General features: G+C 46.1%; 1 protein-coding gene across 4 annotated transcripts; it reads left to right on the forward strand.

Annotated features, from left to right (window-relative positions):
- Positions 1 to 266: 266 nt before the first annotated feature.
- On the forward strand, positions 267 to 18,683 carry THG1L (tRNA-histidine guanylyltransferase 1 like). Of its 4 annotated transcripts, none has more exons than XM_088478951.1 (6): positions 267 to 518; positions 11,241 to 11,417; positions 12,960 to 13,129; positions 15,072 to 15,160; positions 16,749 to 16,935; positions 18,380 to 18,463. In XM_088478951.1, the coding sequence occupies exons 1-5, from the start codon at positions 322 to 324 to the stop codon at positions 16,890 to 16,892; spliced, it is 777 nt and encodes a 258-aa protein (XP_088335077.1). In that variant the 5' UTR covers positions 267 to 321; the 3' UTR covers positions 16,893 to 16,935; positions 18,380 to 18,463. The 4 variants fall into 4 exon arrangements, with proteins under 4 accessions (XP_088335077.1, XP_088335076.1, XP_088335078.1 ...); XM_088478950.1 differs by having other exon boundaries at positions 272 to 518; positions 16,828 to 16,935; positions 18,380 to 18,683; XM_088478952.1 differs by lacking the exon at positions 267 to 518 and adding an exon at positions 819 to 867 and having other exon boundaries at positions 16,828 to 16,935; positions 18,380 to 18,683.
- The last annotated feature ends 1,033 nt before the right edge of the window (positions 18,684 to 19,716 follow it).

Consider the following 19,716-nt stretch of genomic DNA (forward strand, 5'->3'; position numbering starts at 1 on the left):
GTTTCACGGTCCGCTAGTGGATGTGCCCCTTAAGTCTCTTGACAGTCCTGGTTTTAAGTATATCCATGCTTGCGCACAGGTGACTTAAGGTTAATACCACAGTCATTTTGATTAAAACATCTGTGCTCAACTATAGATATCCATGAAACCTGCACAGTAAAATGGGGGTTTATTTGAGGACCGAATAGTTATGGAAGCAGTAACAAATACATTACTGCCATAGAGATTACACGGCGATAGCGCGCCTCTGTTACCATGGAAACACTGCTTAGACGCGGCCACCGGGGAAGCTGAGACCGGGCACAACTTCCGCTTCCGGCCATGCGGGAGAGAGTACTGGGCCTATTACAGCTGAGCAGGCTGAGGCTGCCCGTTCTTCTCTCCTGTGTCTGCCATTTGCAGTGTGGGAAGATCATGGCGAAGAGCAAATTCGAGTACGTGAGACACTTTGAAGCCCCGGACACGTGCCTGCCGAACTGCTGGGTGGTGGTGAGGGTGGACGGGAGGAACTTCCACAGGTGAGGTCATGTGACCCTACGCTCGTACACACAGTCGCACCGGCACATGTGTACGCCTTGCTCTTTAACAAGCAATTGCTTTGATTTATTTTTTTTAAGGAGGTGCTGGGTGAGGTAGCATGGTCCCCTATGTTAGTGGGTAGTTGCAGACCTTCAAACATGACCCATTCCATTAGGTACAAAATGCTCTGCTCCTGGACTTCCCTCTTAATGTATGATTGCAGACACCTGTGCTGAAACACCTGTCTCATCAACTACCAAGTTCAACACAGGTGTCTACAATCATACATTAGGTGGGAAGTCCAGGAGCAGAGTGTTTTGTACGTAATGGAACGGGTCATGCTGGAGGGTAGGTAGTTGCCCACTACCATGGCCCTATGGAGGTACACAGGCTGGGACAGGATCTCTTCTTTATTATAGCGTCCAATATCTATTTAGTTTAGCAGAGTGTTGGTTTGGCTTAAAAATTTAATCTTGTACCTTACTCAAATCTCAGTGTATCATAAACTGGTCTCTATGTACAGCAGTGTACAGGCCCCTTTATATAGCGCTAACATCACTGTACCATGCTGTACATTAAGCCCTGTCCCCAAAGGAGCGTACGGTCTAATTACCATGCATACACTGTCTTGCTACAGATGTGTCCTCATGGTTGAGCTTATTTCCCCTTCTTGCTAAGGACCTGGAAGTGATGTGTAGTGAGGGCGGAAGTGTGATTCCATGCCCATACAGTCCACCTAGAGAAGAAACTTGATCACTCGCCACGCTTCGGGCACGGTGGCTTACTATGCTTGCTACACGTTTATATTCCCTCTCTATGTCCACGTGGATGGTAGGGAATGATGTTGGCCAGTAACTGATGACGTTGGGGGTCCTCTCTGCGAAGGGCATCTAGACACTACAGTGTCCCCTCATACAGTGGCTTCAGTCGTGCCAAACAGCCCCTCTCAGAGCTGCAGGCAACTCAACATTTGTACACCTGTGGGAATGAGTCTGAAAATGTATACGGAGTGCTGTGATACAGGGACTGCGGCTCTTTCTCACATCAAGTTCCCGTTGTGCTTCTTTTGCGTCTTTGTACGTGTGTAAAACTAATGCATGTGCTGCTATCGTTGCAGCCCAGCGTTTCTAGTACACTTTGGTGTTTGGCGGCATCTATGATGCAAATAAGACGCAGAATTAAAGAAAAGATGGTATGCTACACCTCTCTGAGCTGCTAAGTCGTGCCGGGCATCTAGCTCGTATGGCATGAGGACACAACTGTTGGTCAGGAACCTGTTCATCTCGCCAGTATAATTGTTTTGGACTGTAGGTGCACTCGATGGAAACTAGTGTAAATACAGGGAAAACAGACCATATCCTGGTAGGAATCTAACACATGACCATAGCGCTGTGAGACAACAAGATTGGAGTAAAAAATTATTTATGAAGCTCTCAAAGACTGATTCAGCCCCGGATGTAGTTCTGATTCGGTAGCAATGACCTTGTTTTCTGGGCTGAGTGACAGGCTGCAGGCATCTCGGGGCTGCTACAGGGAGCGTTCTAGAAAACGGGGGAGTGTCTGCCCTGTTATCTGGGTGTGCCAAAGCCAGTGGCTGACTCCTTGGACACACTTTCACTGGCACCAGCAGCGTAGTTTTGCCGGGCAATTCTGAGTGACATGAGTGCTACACAGAGGTCCGATGCTGCAACTGATGGTCGCAAAGTTGATAAGACTAAAATATTAATGTAATCTTTTGCGACAGAGTTCAATCAGCAATATAGTACAGAATTTGGATTAAAACTGTATAAAATTGATGGGGAAATTTTTTTTTGACAAAAACCATAATAAATGCTTAGTATAGCTAACCTTAAAATGTCAAGAAAACTACCAGAACACAGAGCCGGCACAGTGACCCGGGGGGAAGCAGGATAGGGGTGACTGTGGCTGGCTGCTGTTCTCACGCACTACCGGTGGTCTGTGCTCTCACATGGACCCAGTGACCTAGCAATGTGCGGACACTGTTTACATTCTTCCCAGTTCGGCTGATTGGCCATCTGGCTGTGTGACGTAGCTATTACATAATAAGGGAGGGCGAGCGGCGCAACACATGAGGCTGCTGTCGTAGGGGGCTCTTCCCTCACCTACTTTCTCCAACGCGTAGATTCCAGCCTCGCAACTCCCAGCCAATCGGAGCTTTCCACAAGAGCTGCCGGCAGCAGCTGATTGGCGGGAGGCTGGGAGACGGTGATGCATTATCATTTGCATCTATAGGGGCTCAGCTTGCAATACCCCCTGGAAACGGTCCATTTTGCTTCAGAGTCCATGGCCAAATATATCATCGCACTTGCAAATTGTTGAAATGTTACAATAAAAAAAAAAATCTCCCAAAACCATAAAAGGGCGTGGCTTAGCCGGTTATGTTTCACTCACATCTTTTATTACCCGATTCGTCATATTAACATATGATCTAGCCATTATCTAGCAAAGCATTTTCCGTACATATATTTACTGGGTTCTAATTGGCGAAATATTCGCCATGGGCATATTAGTCTCTTAGAATTCCTTTTCCTTTATTCTCTGTGTGAAATGTACCATTTTGTGGATTGTGGTGTTTTAAAGAAGGGCATAAAGAGCCACTATGTATGGTCATTGGCCTCCCCGAGCCGGTTTCTTTTTTTTTTTTTCCCCCATAATATATTTGTGAAATGGTGGTTGTTATATTGGCATTTGCAATGGCACGGAAATTATAAGTGGTACTACAGATCTGAAACACTGTTTAATATAGTGCTGATATTTGACAAAAAGTACTGATGATAAAGAGTGTGTGCGCTGTGGAGCTGGATCATCCATTAGGCTTATTGAAGACTCCAGCTTAGGGTTTTTTGACAAACAGAGGTAGTATAGGTTGGCCCAAATGATAACCTTGACTAGGGTAGTATGGGGTGGTAATTGGGTGCTGTGGCAATGACCTTGTGAATTCTTATAGAAGCATTGCAAGTCTGCAGTCGGGGGGTGCAGGGGTTTCAATTGCTTTTTTCGCGACCGTTTGGGCGCCCAAACTGCACTTTTTCCATTGCACTCATCAGTTTAGAAGCGTTAGGTCGCTTTGCGTGTCTAAACCCTGTGCTTCTGAGCGCGAAAAGCAAGATAATTATTGGGCACCCAAAACAATTGAATTGCTCCGTGGCGCGCCCATTAATTATCGCTGCCCAAAGAACAATTGAATTGCGTGGTGTAAAGGTGCCTACACACTTGACGATGTGCTCACGATCCAACAATGTCTGATTTCCCCTTGAACTCTCCCAGCAGCTCCCCGGCAGCCGTGGGCACGATTTGGTGGAAATTCACGATTTGGGTGTATTTTTCACGATTCGTCGGAATCGGGCAAATCGTGTAAAAAATTGGCAAGTCTGTAGGCACCTTATGAATAGCAGTGTAGTTTCTCCTTCATCCACTAGGGGACACTTGGTATATGATTCAGCTATGTACTTTGGGCCTCATTCAGTAGTGACCGCTAATGAGATCGCAGCTGCGATAATATGCTAATGCCTACTCATCTGTCCAACCTCGTTCTTCTGCGTAAACATCGGAACCATCGCCGCACATTGACTAGTCTAGTGTTCACTCTAGGTCCGGCGGCAGGCAGGACGTCGGACCTAGAGGTAGGGTACATCTGCACGCGCCCGGAAAGGGGGAGTGGCCAACAAAAAGGGGCGTCTCTTTATGAAGCATACCCTTTTGGGGGCCATGCCAGGCACTTACGGACATGCTGGGCAGCCCCCAAACGCCGTAGTCACTGTGAATGGTTGCCGGGTGCATGCGCCCAGTGTCCATTAACCAGTGGTGACAGCTGCTCTGACTATTTCCCCACCCGCGGGACACTGCGGCCTGCGGGTGGAGGACAGAGCCCGCAGGCTGTTTCAGTTGGGCGCCACGCTGGAGGGCAGGGTGCTTTCTGACCTTCAGAAATAGGGCAGGGCGCGGCGTCCTGCTGAAACAGCCTAGCGTGAACGCTATAGTCACGCAACAGGTCTGACCAGCCACAGACACTGCAAGTCTCATTGTGTACAGAGAGCTCTCATGCTGCGTATGCAATTGCAGTGGCTAATTTATTCACGGCCATGAAATTGCGTTCAAACGGACACACACTTGCGCCTTTCTGACCCCCCCCCCCCCAAACACTGGCTCACTTTGCAATGTGTTCCTCTGTGCTCCTGTAATCGCAGTCTGATCGCTGCGCATTGACACTTATGCGCATTGCGACTTACGGCAAGCAGTTGCTCGATGTGCGGCTGTAATCGCATTTGTGTTCACTACTGAATCAGGCTCTTTGTCCACAATGGCTTCACTCGCTGTTTATGCCATTGATTTGATGCGTATTTTGAACCCGTAAATCAAGCAATGCTTTGTTGCAGGCTGAGATTTCCCGCCTACATCTTAATGGCCGGCACAGTGTCATACGTTACATGCTGGAGCACAGTTTGTGTCCCTTGTTCAAAAGAATGTGAAGCAAATTGGTGCCAGGAGATGACGTAACTGATATGATCTGTGTTATAATCATATTTTCTCCTTCATCCACTAGGGGACACTGGAGCTTCATGACAGTGGGGTATAGACGGTGGGTTGAGTTGAGCCTGGCACTTTAAAAATCTACAAGTGTGACTGGCTCCTCCCCCTCTATGCCCCATCAACCCCAGTTTTTAGAATGTGCCCGAGTAGAGCCGGTGCACAGGGGCTGTCTCCAGCCCTTATATTAATTTTATATAGAAAAGTGAATCAAAGTCACAAGAGGACAGGCAGACTGTTAGCTGTGACAGTCTGCCTGCATCGTGGGAGCCGCCAGAGAGGGGACCACACGGCTACTGCAGCCTGTGTCCGGTCACCCTATGGAGGGGAGGCTGCTTTAGGCAGTTAGGAGTCATCAGACTCAGCGGGGCCCGCCACAGCTACCACTGGCTTGTGTCCGGGTCCCCGCTCTCCCCTCACTGCCCAGCGCTCTGGCCGCAGCAGCCCGGTGAGTAGCACACCTCTCCTGACTAGCAGGAGAGGTGAAAATAACTGCTGGGTCTGAAACGCGCGGCTGTCAGCCCCCGCTGTCAGTTGCCACGCTGGTGTTGTGATAGAACACCGGCGCTGGCTGTTAGGTAGGCGCGCTCACAGCGGTCCTGCCTCTGCGTGCCGGTGCTTGTGTAAAAGGCACCGGCACGGTTATCACTGGCGGCGGTCGTGCCGCTGGCCCCCGCTGTCAGTGCGGGGACAGAGAGTAACGTCCCACTGTATAAGTGTATGCCGCGCGCATACAAAGCGGCGGCCATTATGAGGAGGAGCTTATGGGTCCCTCCTCCTCTTCCTCCTTCACTGCCTGGGCTAGTTTGGCGCGCTCTGAACGGGAGTGGCGCCTCAGACTGCAGGCACTGAGCGGAGGGGAGAGGAGCAGATCAAAGACTGAGAGCATCTACAGGGGGTCTGTAAATACAGAGGGTGGTTTTAACTACTTTCTGGTCCTATTGATTGCTCCTCCCTTATATGCCTGTCTGCCCCTGTTACTGAGTTGCATTATTCTTGAAATTCTGCTCCTCCTATACTGCTCTGCATGCAATTTGAGTAGCATTATTATTGAAATTCTGCTCCTCCCTTATTGCTCTGTCTGCTCCCATACTTGAGTAGCATTATTATTGTAATTCTGCTTCTCCCTATACTTCTTCTGCATTCCTGAATTGTATGTGGTGCTTGTCTGTGAGTACATGATGACATCCAGGACAGAAAAAACTGCATCACAAAAGCTGTTTGCCTGCACTAAGTGCAGGAAGAAGTTTACCCATGCTCGCTCCGAAGGGTCTTCCCTGTGCGAGACATGTGAAGCAGACAGTGCTAACACGCAGTCTGTCACTCCCTCCTTCATAAATAGTTTGGCCGGGGTCATGGCGGACCTTTCTTCTGAATTAGCCGCTTCCCGTAGGGAACGGGAGTCTGCCAGAGATCTACCTGGCACATCTCACCCTTCTTTTCTAGCAGAACCAGCGTGGGCTCAGAATTTAGTCCGCTCTGTGAATAGCCTTGCTCAAGCGATGGGTTCTGCGTCTAAAGCTCCTGAAGCTACGGTAAGTCGCTCATCTAAAAAGAGGGCTCTTCCGGCGGTTCTCCAGTCGGATGAGGATTCGTCAGCGGATCACTCGTCTCAGGAGGAAGGGGAGATGCTGGACGAATCAGACGTAGAGACTTACTCACAAGAACCTGAGGCATTGCAAGGTATTGACGCACTCATTCTAGCGGTAAGGGAAGTTCTTAAGATTTCTGGCCAGGAAGCTCCAGAATCGTTAGAAGACTCCTTATTTGCCAGGTCACAGAAGATGGCCGTCACATTCCCTGTTTCTCTCCAGTTGGATGAACAGATGATGGCAGCCTGGCAGAATCCGGACCGTAAATTCCAGATTCCTAAGCGTTTCTTCTCTCTTTACCCATTTCCTGCGGAAAATAGGAAGAGGTGGGAGACCCCGCCACCTGTGGATTCTTCGGTTTCTCGGTTGTCAAAGAAGACCACGTTACCTGTTCCAGGAGCTACTACATTGAAGGAAACCTCAGAGCGGAGATTAGAAACCACTTTGAAATCCATTTATACGGCCGCAGGTGCACTTCTCCGGCCGGCCTTGGTAGGATCTTGGGTCAACAAGGCTGTGGAAAAGTGGGCGGAACAATTGACTGAGGGTCTTAGATCCAGCACTCCGCGGGCAGATCTGATTACCTTGGCAGAACATATTCAGGAGTCTGCTGTATACTTAGGAGACGCCTCCAGAGATATCGGCCAGGTAGGCGCTAGGATTTCTGCTTCGGCGGTCTCTGCTCGCCGGGCACTTTGGCTTCGTGCCTGGCAAGCGGATGCGGAGTCAAAAAGAGCAGTGGAAGCTCTTCCTTTCACAGGCGATATTTTATTTGGTCCAGAGCTGGACAAATGGATCTCGCTGGCCACTGGAGGTAAGAGTACTTTTCTACCTTCATCAGCACCTCCTCCGCGTCGCTCGTTTAGGGGACCTTCCTTTCGTTCCTTTCGAGCATCGGCAAGATTTCAGGGACGATCGCGAGGTTCGTCTTCAGCGGGGCGAGGAGGCCGTACTAGAGGACGTCAAACAAATATTGGCCGCCGTCCAGATCCCAAGCCAGCAGACAAGCCTGTGGCATGACGGGCTCCCATCCCATCTCGGAAATCCAAAGGTGGGGGCACGCCTCCAGCGTTTCTCGGAGGTTTGGAGACGGACTTCTCCAGACACTTGGGTTCGAAATCTGGTATCTCAGGGGTACAAGATCGAGTTCGCTTTCACTCCTCCTCGGCGTTATTTTACAACAGGTTTGCCCGTCGATCCCTTGAAGCAACTAATTTTGCGTCAAGCGATCGAGAAACTTTTGCTGGCCGAGGTCCTTGTGGCGGTTCCCACTGCACAAAGGCAACAAGGGTTTTACTCAAACCTTTTTGTGGTTCCGAAACCAGATGGGTCAGTCAGACCCATTCTGAATCTGAAATCATTGAACCAGTATCTTTCATTTCACAGGTTCAAGATGGAATCTCTCCATTCTGTCATTGCGGGACTAGAGGCAGAAGAGTTTCTGGTGTCGATAGATATCAAGGACGCCTATCTGCATGTCCCAATTTGGGTTCCTCACCAGGCTTTCCTCAGATTTGCCATCTTGCCAAGGGACAAGGCCATAGCCATACAGGAGCTGGTTCGTCTAGTGCTCAGACCCAGGAAAGTATCTGTGCATCTTTGCATCCGTCTCCTGGGGAAAATGGTGGCTTCCTTCGAGGCCATCCAATTCGGCAGATTTCACTCCAGAATATTTCAACTGGATCTTCTGTCTCAGTGGTCCGGGTCCCACCTACAGATGCATCGGCTGGTGCGTCTGTCTCCCCGGACCCGCATATCCTTGCTCTGGTGGCTTCGGACGGAGCATCTGTTAGCGGGTCGCCGCTTCGGAATTTGGAATTGGACCTTGGTCACCACGGACGCCAGCCTCCGCGGATGGGGAGCGGTGGTTCTGGACAATCACTTCCAGGGGCTTTGGTCGCAGCAGGAGTCCCTCTTACCAATCAATGTTCTCGAACTGCGGGCAGTCTACAGAGCTTTGATACAGGCTGCTCCTCTGTTACGAGGACTTCCGGTTCGGATACAATCCGACAACGCCACGGCAGTGGCATACATAAATCGCCAAGGGGGAACCTGCAGTCGGATGGCAATGAGAGAAGCCAGTCGCATCCTTCTGTGGGCAGAAAGACACGTAGAGGTCATTTCCGCAGTGTTTATTCCGGGGGTCGACAACTGGGAAGCGGACTACCTCAGTCGTCAGGATCTTCATCCCGGGGAGTGGTCCCTTCATCCCGAGGTCTTTCATCAACTGGTTTGCAGATGGGGGAAGCCACAGATAGACCTGATGGCATCTCGGATAAATCATCAACTACCCCTTTACTGCTCCAGGACCATGGATCCGGCAGCGGTGGGAGCGGATGCTTTACTGATCCCTTGGCCGTACAGCCTTGTGTACCTGTTCCCACCGTTTCCGCTCCTCCCTCGGATTCTCAAGCGGATCAAACGAGAGTCGTCCACCGTCATCCTAGTGGCTCCGGATTGGCCTCGTCGGGTTTGGTACTCCGATCTTTTATTCCTTCTGGCAGACGAACCTTGGCCTCTTCCGCTACGATCGGACCTTCTACAACAGGGTCCATGTGTGTACCCGGATTTACGGCGGCTTCGTTTAACGGCGTGGCTATTGAGACCGCCATCCTAAGAAGCCATGGAGTTCCTAGGTCGGTCATTCCTACCATGCTTAGGGCTAGAAAACCGGTAACATCAGCGCATTATCATCGCATTTGGAGGGCTTATATCTCCTGGTGTGAAGGTCGTGGATCCTCCACTTCCTCTTTTCATTTACCACGTCTTCTTCTTTTTCTTCAAAAAGGCCTCGATGCGGGGTTACGCTTGGGATCACTTAAAGTGCAGATTTCTGCTCTTTCTATTTTTTTCCAGCGTCGCCTAGCTCTGATTCCGGAGGTTCAGACCTTTTTTCAAGGGGTTCTTAGAACTCAGCCCCCCTTTGTGCCACCCACGGCTCCTTGGGACCTGAATCTTGTTTTATCTTTTCTTCAGTCATCCACCTTTGAGCCTTTGCAGGAGGTGGAATTGAAGTATTTGACTTGGAAGATGATCCTTTTATTGGCCCTGGCTTCGGCCAGACGTGTGTCTGAACTTGGAGCCTTGTCCTGCCGTTCCCCTTACTTGATTTTTCACGAAGATCGGGCGGAACTTCGTACCCGGCCTTCCTTTTTGCCCAAGGTGGTCTCGGGTTTTCATCTGAATCAGCCGATTGTAGTGCCAGCGTTGTCGGACTCTTCTGGTGATTCTCACTCCTTGGATGTGGTTCGGGCACTTCGCATTTATGTGTCCCGTACTGAGGAGCTACGTAAATCAGAGGCTCTATTCGTCCTTTATGATGCTAATCGGCGTGGCTGGCCTGCGTCTAAACAAACTTTGGCCAGGTGGATTCGTCTGACTATTCGTCAGGCATATGTTGCTTCTGCTCGACCACCGCCGGTATCCATTTCTGCGCATTCTACGCGCTCTGTGGGTACTTCTTGGGCGGCACGTAGAGGTGTCTCGGCTTCACAGCTTTGTAGGGCAGCGACGTGGTCTTCGGTTCATACTTTTGTACGTTTCTACAGATTTGACACTTTTGCGGCTTCTGCTTCAAATTTTGGTCGTAGTGTCTTGCAGGGCGTTCAGCACTCTCCCCCCCCAGGAGGGTAGCTTTGGGACGTCCCCACTGTCATGAAGCTCCAGTGTCCCCTAGTGGATGAAGGAGAAAACAGGATTTTGGTACTTACCGTTAAATCCATTTCTCCGATTCCACAGGGGACACTGGGCGCCCACCCAGTGCTTCTTGCCTGTTCTCAGTTGCTTGTTCTGCTTCAGTTCTGTTGCAGTTTTGTCTGTTTTTATTGTGTGACTGTTTATCACTGCAGCCTGCTGTGTTCTTGCAGTGTGTCAGTATGTTGGATGTTTCTTTTCCTGTTCTCCTTCTCTGTTCTTCAGTCTGTTCTCCGTCTCCTCTTGGGCTCAGTTCTTTAAAACTGGGGTTGATGGGGCATAGAGGGGGAGGAGCCAGTCACACTTGTAGATTTTTAAAGTGCCAGGCTCAACTCAACCCACCGTCTATACCCCACTGTCATGAAGCTCCAGTGTCCCCTGTGGAATCGGAGAAATGGATTTAACGGTAAGTACCAAAATCCTGTTTTTAACCATAGGTTTTTTGATGGTATCAGTTTAAATGTTATGATACAGAACTGTCTAAATAAAAAAATATTGTTTTAAAAATATTAAAATTTACTTTGTGTTCATAATCCAATGTCTAAGACTTTATTAGAGTATTATAAGAGTAATTATTTCACAAAAGGGTATATGTACTGAGTGGTGGAATTGCATGCTGGATTTAAAGATGTTGTAATATTAAATACAGAACTGTTTTATATTTAATGTTATTGCCGCTTTAAACCCACTGGTTGAATTTGTGATGGCTTTAAAAAGCGCAACTTAGTAAATATACCCCTAAGTGTACGGAGTAAAGAAAACTGTTTTGCGTTTATTTGCTGAGGCCTGGAAGTGAAGCACAGCATTACCCATTATGTCTGGTCCACCCCTTCATTGCATAACTCTTCCATCCCTTGTATCGCCTCAGCTCTGTCCTTTCTTCCACAGATTCTCAGAGCACCACAATTTCGTCAAACCCAACGATGCCCGCGCTCTGCATCTCATGAATCGCTGCGCCCAGAATGTGATCGATGAACTAAAAGACATATGTCTGGCTTATGGGCAAAGCGATGAATATAGCTTTGTCTTTCACAAGAAATCCAACTGGTACAAAAGGCGGGCAAGGTCTGTGTAGTCCTATTTTGACACTGTAAAACCCTCACTGAACAGGACAATATACACCAAGGGTATACGAAAAAACAGTAATGGCATGTATTTATTAGAATCTAAAGTGCAGGGACCTCCCATATTATGTGATCGATGGCTGAATTTGTTCATAATAACTGCAAAGTGTTGATTAATGTGTATCGAGGACCAGGTAATATCGAGGACCAGGTAATTGGAAACACACATACAGAATATCATTGCCAACTTACCGTCACAGAAATGTTAGCAAGCCAGTCCCATCTGCAGGTATAGCCGTTCTCTATTAAGTTTGAATTACATCGGATACAATGGATTCAGGGGGTCATTCAGACCCGGTCGTTAGCGCCGATGCGCTCGGACCGGGTCGATGGCCCCCCACAGAGCATGCGCACGACGGCGCCGTCGTGCGCATGCGTGAGACCTGCTACGACCGACAGCGCCGGTCGTAGCGGGTCTCGATCCAAAGGGGGCGAGCTGTCGATGTTGATTGACAGCTCGCCCCGTTTGGAAGGCGGGCCGGGGGGTGGCAGCCCAAACGGAGGCGTTCCCATGGGAACGCCTACCGTTTGGGGGAGGCCCCACTGACATTACTAGTGATGTCAGTGGAGAGCTTCTGGCTCTGACAGAGCCAGAAGCTCTCCGGGGCTTACGACAAGTGAGACCCTACCCTAGGGTCTCGTCGTAAGCCCCGATGGTCGCGATGGTCTCTGACCATCGCGACCATCACCTGAGCGGTCGTTAGAGCTGTGGGTGTTAGGCTATGGGTTAACGACCGCAACAGAGGCGGGCGGTCAGGATGCAAGTGGCCGCCCAGTTTCTGAGCAACCGCTTGCATCCTCCGACCGCCTCTGAATGAGGCCCTCAGTCTCTATAAAACATATGACTATAGTATAGTACAATTTTCTTCAATCCATAATTGATGTATCGATAGTGGCTTAATAGAAATGAGTCGGACAGCAAACCTGTTTGACGCGTTTCGTCTCGAATTGTAGGCTTTATCAAGTAGTAATCTGTTGCCTTTCCTCATTATATTTATAAGTCACATCTTTAATATGTTTTATATTTTCTGAATGAGTAATGATCACTTTGTTCAGAGCCTCGGCCATGAATAGATCATTAGGACTCCCCAGCTCCTGTATTCTTACAATTTGGATAGACAGACTGACAACATCTTCTAATATACAGTGAATATACAGAGTCTAATTTGGAAAGCATGTACTTAAAATTAGGCGTAACGTATGTAATCAAAAGTGCAACTTATAAATGCAAAAGTACAACTTATAAATGCAAAAGTACAACTTATAAATGTATCCTATTACTGTTTAGTGGGAGAGGTTGTCAATTGATCCCTGTTTATCAACCCATGGATTTAGTAATGTGCTACACCTAGAATAGTGGACATAGATTCCATAAGTCATTACAGTGCAACGATTAAACTCTCAGGACAGCTTTGTTACAACTGTGCAAATTGTTTTTGTTTGTTTTTGTTTTTTTCCTTTTTTGTTTCTTTCTATTTGTAAGCAAGTTTATGACGCACGTGGTCTCACAGTTTGCCTCCAGCTACGTCTTCTACTGGAAGGAATTCTTTCCAGATCAGCCAATCCTCTATCCCCCGGGCTTTGATGGAAGAGTGGTGCTGTACCCCAGCGAGCAAAACCTTAAGGATTACCTAAGCTGGCGACAGGCCGACTGTAAGGATCCTTTATAATGTGAAATTATTAGCACTAATTATAATTCACTGATCACCTACAGACAGTTGGTGCAGCTAACAGCTCACTAGGAACCAATGACCTGAAAGCGTCTCTGCGATGTCACTGGTCCATACTGATGTCTGTGGCTAAACCCCGGGGATTTTGGGCGCGCACAAGGTGCACGGGCACCCAAAAACAGCAACAGTTGAATCTCCTCATTAGACTGTTTAATTCTGTATTGTATTTTGTTTAAATGTTGTTACCCATTGGATTGTTGCTTTTGGCGAAAATATTTAATTTACACACTAAGGGCTCTAGTTGATAAAATGCGGCATTAAAGCTGATTTTTCTATCATGGCGTTAGAAAATGTATACAGTAACAGTATTTGAAAGTGATGCGCTCACAGGAATACACGTCTCCAAACCATAAGTGTCATTCTACTCTGTGTGTCATCTTTTAGTTTTGTAGGGTGGTGTTGTTGTCCAATCCAATTAAAAATGCATATTCGCGGTTATTGCAGCAGAGTTTGCGACTTGACTGCCAAATGCCGTGTGAGACAAGTGCATGAAAAAGTGGGGAGACCATCCTGGAACTCCCCCTCCCCCCAAAACTGCTAATTTCGTTAACAGGACCGTATAGAAGGCTGTTTGTGGGCATTAGGAAAGTACTGATGGTTTTTAAATGGTGTCAAATTACTGTTTTTTTTGTTTTTGTTTTCTACATGCAAAAAAAAATTGATGAGCAAACTTTTTTTTTTTTTTCGTTAAATCTCAAACGAATTAAACGAAAAAGAAAATGAAAACTGGGAAAATAAGTGATTTTGAGGTAATATGAGGGCATTTTCTTAACCATAGAAAAATGATGTGATTATTGGACTAATTAAGCTAATTGGAAACTTCCAATTGCCTAATTAGTCATTAGGGGGGTGTCCAAGAGGTCCAGCACGGTGTCTTGAAATATTAACCTTAAAAAAGATTTTTTCTTTCCATCTCCCTTCCTCAGGGAGGTGCGAATGGAATAAGAGCAAATTCACTAATTGCTAATTATACCCCTTTTACACCGGAGCTAAAACCCAGGTTTTTGAAGGGTTAACCCGGGCAGCTCCCTGGTGTAAAAGGGGAGAGAGTTGGATCGCCGGGTCGAGTGACCTGGCAATCCAACCCAGGTAACTAGCAGGGTTTAACACGGGCTCAGCCCGTGAAACCCTGCTGTGAGAACAGCACACTCCGGGTCACGATGACCTGGAGTGCGCTGCTAGCCGGCCGATTGGTCCGGCTTCAGTGGCGCTTGGAGATGACGTCATCTCCAAGCAACCACTTTCACTCCGCAAAAGCTGGGTCTATGCAGACCCGACTGCAGTGTGAGCGGCGCTGACTCGGGAATATCCCGAGTCGGCGCCGGCAAAATTCCGGGTCTGATGCGGATAGGAACTTTGTTCCAACTCCGGGTCAGACCCGGAATTTAGGTGGAAAAGGGGTATAAGATTGCAAAATAAATTTGCTATGCGAATTTGAAGAAAAAATAGCAACTCTCACCTCACAATTCGTACTATAGGTCCACAGGCATATAAGAGAACATTAGTAGAGGAATTGTATAACAGTAATGTTTAAATAACATCATAGAAGATATTTGTGGATGGCCTTACAGCCATATAACATGCCATGGAAAGTCTTGCTATCTGAGTGTGGTCAGGTGCAGTGTCGCATTGAGGATGCAGGTGGAAGATCACATATTGTGCTGGACTTGCCCACAAGCAACTGCCTCTTCTGCCAAACCCTTATCCCCAGCCCTACTGAAATGGATTAACCGCTGCATAATTCTTTTAGTGTATTTAGGACATATGAAAATGCTTAGATGGCTTAACACATTGGGGGCTATTGTGAAGTTTCCAGTATTGCAATACAAAATATTGATATTTTTCTCTGTTCCATTTTTCTGCAGGTCACATCAACAACTTGTACAATACCGTGTTCTGGATGCTGGTACAGAAGAGTGGGTTAACTCCAGCACAAGCTCAGGATAAGCTACGGGTAAAATGGGCACATTCAAGTGGGCAATCGCATGTGGCATGCAGTGTTTTTTCATCCCTGAACAGAATTTGCATAGCTATTGCTAGTAGGTACATGGTGCTAGACCGTACTGGATGATATAGATTTATTATATACTATTTATTATATATTATGTACTAAATGGTTAGGAAGGGTTAGATATCCCTTTTCTTTATGTGGTAAGCTATTGTCCTCTAAAAGCTTATAGTTAGTTCACGAGGACCAGGGTTGGCTACCCCTGCCTTAAAATATAACTACCAACAGTGCATATTTTCCAGGTCTCCTCACAGAATCACAAGTGAAATAATTAGTTTCACCTGTGGATCTTTTCAAATGTGTTAGTGAGTAATGAATACACCTGTGCACCAGCTAGGTGATCTGGAAAACGTAAACTATTGGTAGCTCTTGAGGACCGAGGTTGGCTACACCTGTTTTAAGATATACTGTATCTTAGGGAACAATTTGTTCTTGATGGACAGCAAGGCTAAAAACGACATTTTCAAAGATTAAGTATTTCACAATCGTTTAAACAATGGGTGAAATGGTGATGAAAAGAAATCCTCACTTTATTTAGTTACTTATATAGCACACTCCTATAATGCACCAATTTGCATAGAATATTTAAACCTTTATATTAGTCCCTGCCTCAGTTGTCTACACTCCGTTTTCCCTACCACATTGATTCTCTCTCTCTCTCTCTCTCTCTCTACAAGGAACCAGAGTAAGACAGGGAGAACATATAAACGCCACACACATTGGGCCCTGGTTTGAATCAAACCCAGGACCTCTGTATCTGTGCTGCCCAATGTAATTGTGTGTACTGGAAAACCAGTGTAATGCCTAGTGTGTGACTCCGCAAATATCCAGTTGTTCTGGAAACTGGTCACTCGCATCCTGGCTTCAACAGGGGTGCAAGAAGGTGGAATCTGCAGTATTATTTAGCAAAACATATGTGCACCTGTCACCAAGTGGTGCTGTAACTTGTTCGCAGAGCATAGGTTGTCCGTTTACAAGGAACCTGCGACATCACACTGGGAACGCTTATGCTGGGTACACACGGGACGAACTGTTCAGCGAACGACATCGTTGACCAATCTCCCTTGAAATTCCCATTGTGCTGGATGAACGATATTGTTCATCCACACACCAAAGATATCATCAACGACCAGCAATCATTCTTCCATATGGAAAATGAACGATATCATCCAGGTTAGCCTGCATGCATGGACGATATTGTTATCGTCCAGCGGGAGCGCGCATTGTTGGTCGTTCATTGCATACACACTGAACGATATATCGTTGAACCTTATCATTAATAGATATCGTCTCGTATGTATGCACCTTAGCATCAATAGGCTGCATTACTATGGATATTGGCCCTGCTCAGGAAATGAATGCCATTATTGTGTGTAGGTGGTAGATGCACTACAATGAGGGTATTCAGTATTATTGATGAATAGTTGTTAGATCGTCTATTCTGTAAGTGTTCAGCAAAGAATGTGACCAGGCGTGTAACAGCCCCTCGTGCTGCCTTGTGTGACTGCTGTCCTCTTCCTCCACTTGTGCTTAGTCACTGAGGGACCCACCCATGAATATGTTCCTCCACGTGGGTATAATCCACCTACTCCCTGCCTGTTTATGCACTGTAGGGAACGCTTGCTGGAGAGAAGAACGAAATCCTGTTTTCAGAGTTCAACATGAACTACAACAATGAGCCTCTGCTGTACAGGAAAGGATCAGTCATTATATGGAATAAGGTGAGGGGGTGGTCGCTATAGAATGGCTGCTGTGAGAACTGGAGATTGTTGAAAGTGAATTGTATTTAAAGCTCCTAAGTCTTTTATCATTTGTATGTCTTTTGTTTCTGCAATAAATGGGATAATATAGCTGTGCTCTGGGAATTGTTGGACTAGGTCCACAATCTGTGGCTGCACCCAACAAAGAGGGGCCCACCTCTCTTACACAATGGATTAATAGTATATATAGATATCAGGTGCGCTCAACTGATTGGAATTCGTGTTAAAGAAAACTAGCCTTAGACTGTAGTGTAAAAACAGAAACCAATTTATTAATTTGTACAATCTAAAAATCTATATATAAAACAGGCTGTGTGTGTGACACCTGTGTCCTATTATTCCCTTACTCGCTGTGGGGGGTCATTATCTCTTGCAGGGATAAACTTTCCGTATGATATCTGTGCTATAAGCAACTCTCATACGTTCCCAGAAAGGTTATTAAGCCATCTTCAGTGAGTACTAATTAAACAATCTAATATACAGTATATATTAGGTACTTCTCTCCTTGTTTCACTGTGGGGTGTCAGCGTCTCCTTCAGGGATAGCTCTCTGTATCATCTCTGCTTAGGGGCTTTTATCATACGTCCCCCAAGGGTACTGCTATGTGAAGGCAGGGAGGTAAGGGAAAAGGTGGGTGCTACGTACCTTAGGCGGCGTCCCGCACATGTACTTACTACTCCCTTTGTATTCACCTGTACAGTCTAAGGCTAGTTTTCTTTAACACGAATTTCAATCATTGCGCGCACCTGATATCTATATATACTATTAATAAATGGGATAAGACTTGCATCTGAAAGCTGCTAAAACTCTATCACGGATGGTCCTCTATACCGCCCTGTAAATGGCATGACTGCCGCTGTGCCAAGAGCTTATAGTTAGACCAGTAACCATAAAGTGTACTTCCTGGCCCCATAATTAACGTAGATGGCGGGATTTAAATGCCAAATTTCTGTGTATTTCCTCATTTGAATTCTCAGATTCCTGTGGCATGGACTATCATGTAAAATGAATAATAGTAATAACTACTGGGCATTAAATGAATGACACTTTGAAATGAAAAGTGCTGATCACTGCTTATAACAGTCTGCTGGAGAAATGTGAAGGGGGCACTCACTACAAGGAAGCACTGAGGCACCTCCATATTGTGATACGGAACCTGGCATCCCCTCTGTAATCTGCTCTTACTGGCCGAGCAGTGTGTGGGAACATGTTACGTGTTGGCCACAGAATACAGCATTGTACATCAGGCATATGGGCCAAAATGAATGATCATTACAATACTGACACTGCATATAGCCAGTTACTGAAATATGCCTTCAAACAGCATTGTATGTAGGCATTTATATATGTTATGTGTTGGAGTGACATAGCTTAGCATTTGCTTTCTCCTGTTACATACATTTAGGTAAATGACGTCAGGAAGAAAGTAGTAAAGTTACCAGATGACACAGAGGAGAAGGAAGTTGAGGTGACACGTCTGCGCAGTAAAACTGTCCTTTTGCACTGTGATGTCATCGGTGAGAAGTTTTGGGAGGAGCATCCAGATATACTTTCTACTGAAAGCTGATTGGTAGATGGCCTATTTATATGCTACATACAAGCGTGGACCACATTACATTTTACTGCAGTACTTGACTGATCTTATTTGTTTTAATTATGTAAAACTATTTAAAGTGGACTTTTAAAATAAAGGGATTTTTTTTTGCTAAGCTTGTCCAATTTATTCAGTGTTTGTCTTCCCCAAGTCATTGTATACACTCTAGTTTATTATTCCTTTACAGTCCCTATCTGCAGATTACATTTCTTGTCAGCTTAATATATATCTGTTCATTTCAGCGTTGAATTCCCCAAGGACTTTTATGTAGGATTACAGCTTTACTCTTTTTTGTTTTTGAACCACATTGTCCTTTTCTAGACGCTCCTGCTGTAATAGTCTTCCCCCTCGATCACTTTTTTATATGTTCAGCTTAAAGTATTTGGCTTCTTTATTACCAAAGCAGTTTAACACTCTCTCTATCAGTAATAAAGGTCCTCAGTCAGTGGTCATGTGATGGCGGAAGGGGGTGGTGGTGGTGAGGATTTTACATATTAAGACAGCAATTCCCAACCTCGGTCCTCAAGGCACACTAACAGTTCAGGTTTTAGTGATATCCATGCTTGAGCACAGATGGTAAAATCAAAATAACTGAGGTACTAATTAAGTTACCTGTGCTCAAGTATGGCTATCCTTGAAACCTGGACTGTTAGTGTGCCTTGAGGACCGTGGTTGGGAACCCCTGTGCTAAGGTTGGTCAATACATCAGACCAACTTTCATCCAACTGACCAGTCATCCAAATAAAATGGTCACTATGCACATCTAGCACCAGCCAACTTCTGTCCAACTTGTGATGTCACAGAATTAGGAGGACAGTGTCTGCATGTGTTTTTTATATATATATATATATATATATATATATATATATATATATATATATATATATATATATATATATATATATATATATATATATGCTCCTGTTCTCTACCCATTCATGAACTTGCCACTTTTTATCAGATAAGCTATATTTATATATATTTTTAAATCCCTATTTAATCTGACTTTTTAGGGTATTTTTATACAGACGTGCTATTGTTTTGTATGTATTTTATCGTTCATGTGGAAGGATATTATTGTTGGTTTTTGATTAAAAAATGTTAACTTTTTTAAATTGTATGAATTGCACTTTTATATTTTAAACACT

The sequence above is a fragment of the Taudactylus pleione genome, unplaced genomic scaffold (assembly GCF_031769625.1).
Source record: "Taudactylus pleione unplaced genomic scaffold, aTauple2 ptg000225l, whole genome shotgun sequence".
NCBI classification, from domain to species: Eukaryota; Metazoa; Chordata; class Amphibia; order Anura; family Myobatrachidae; genus Taudactylus; species Taudactylus pleione.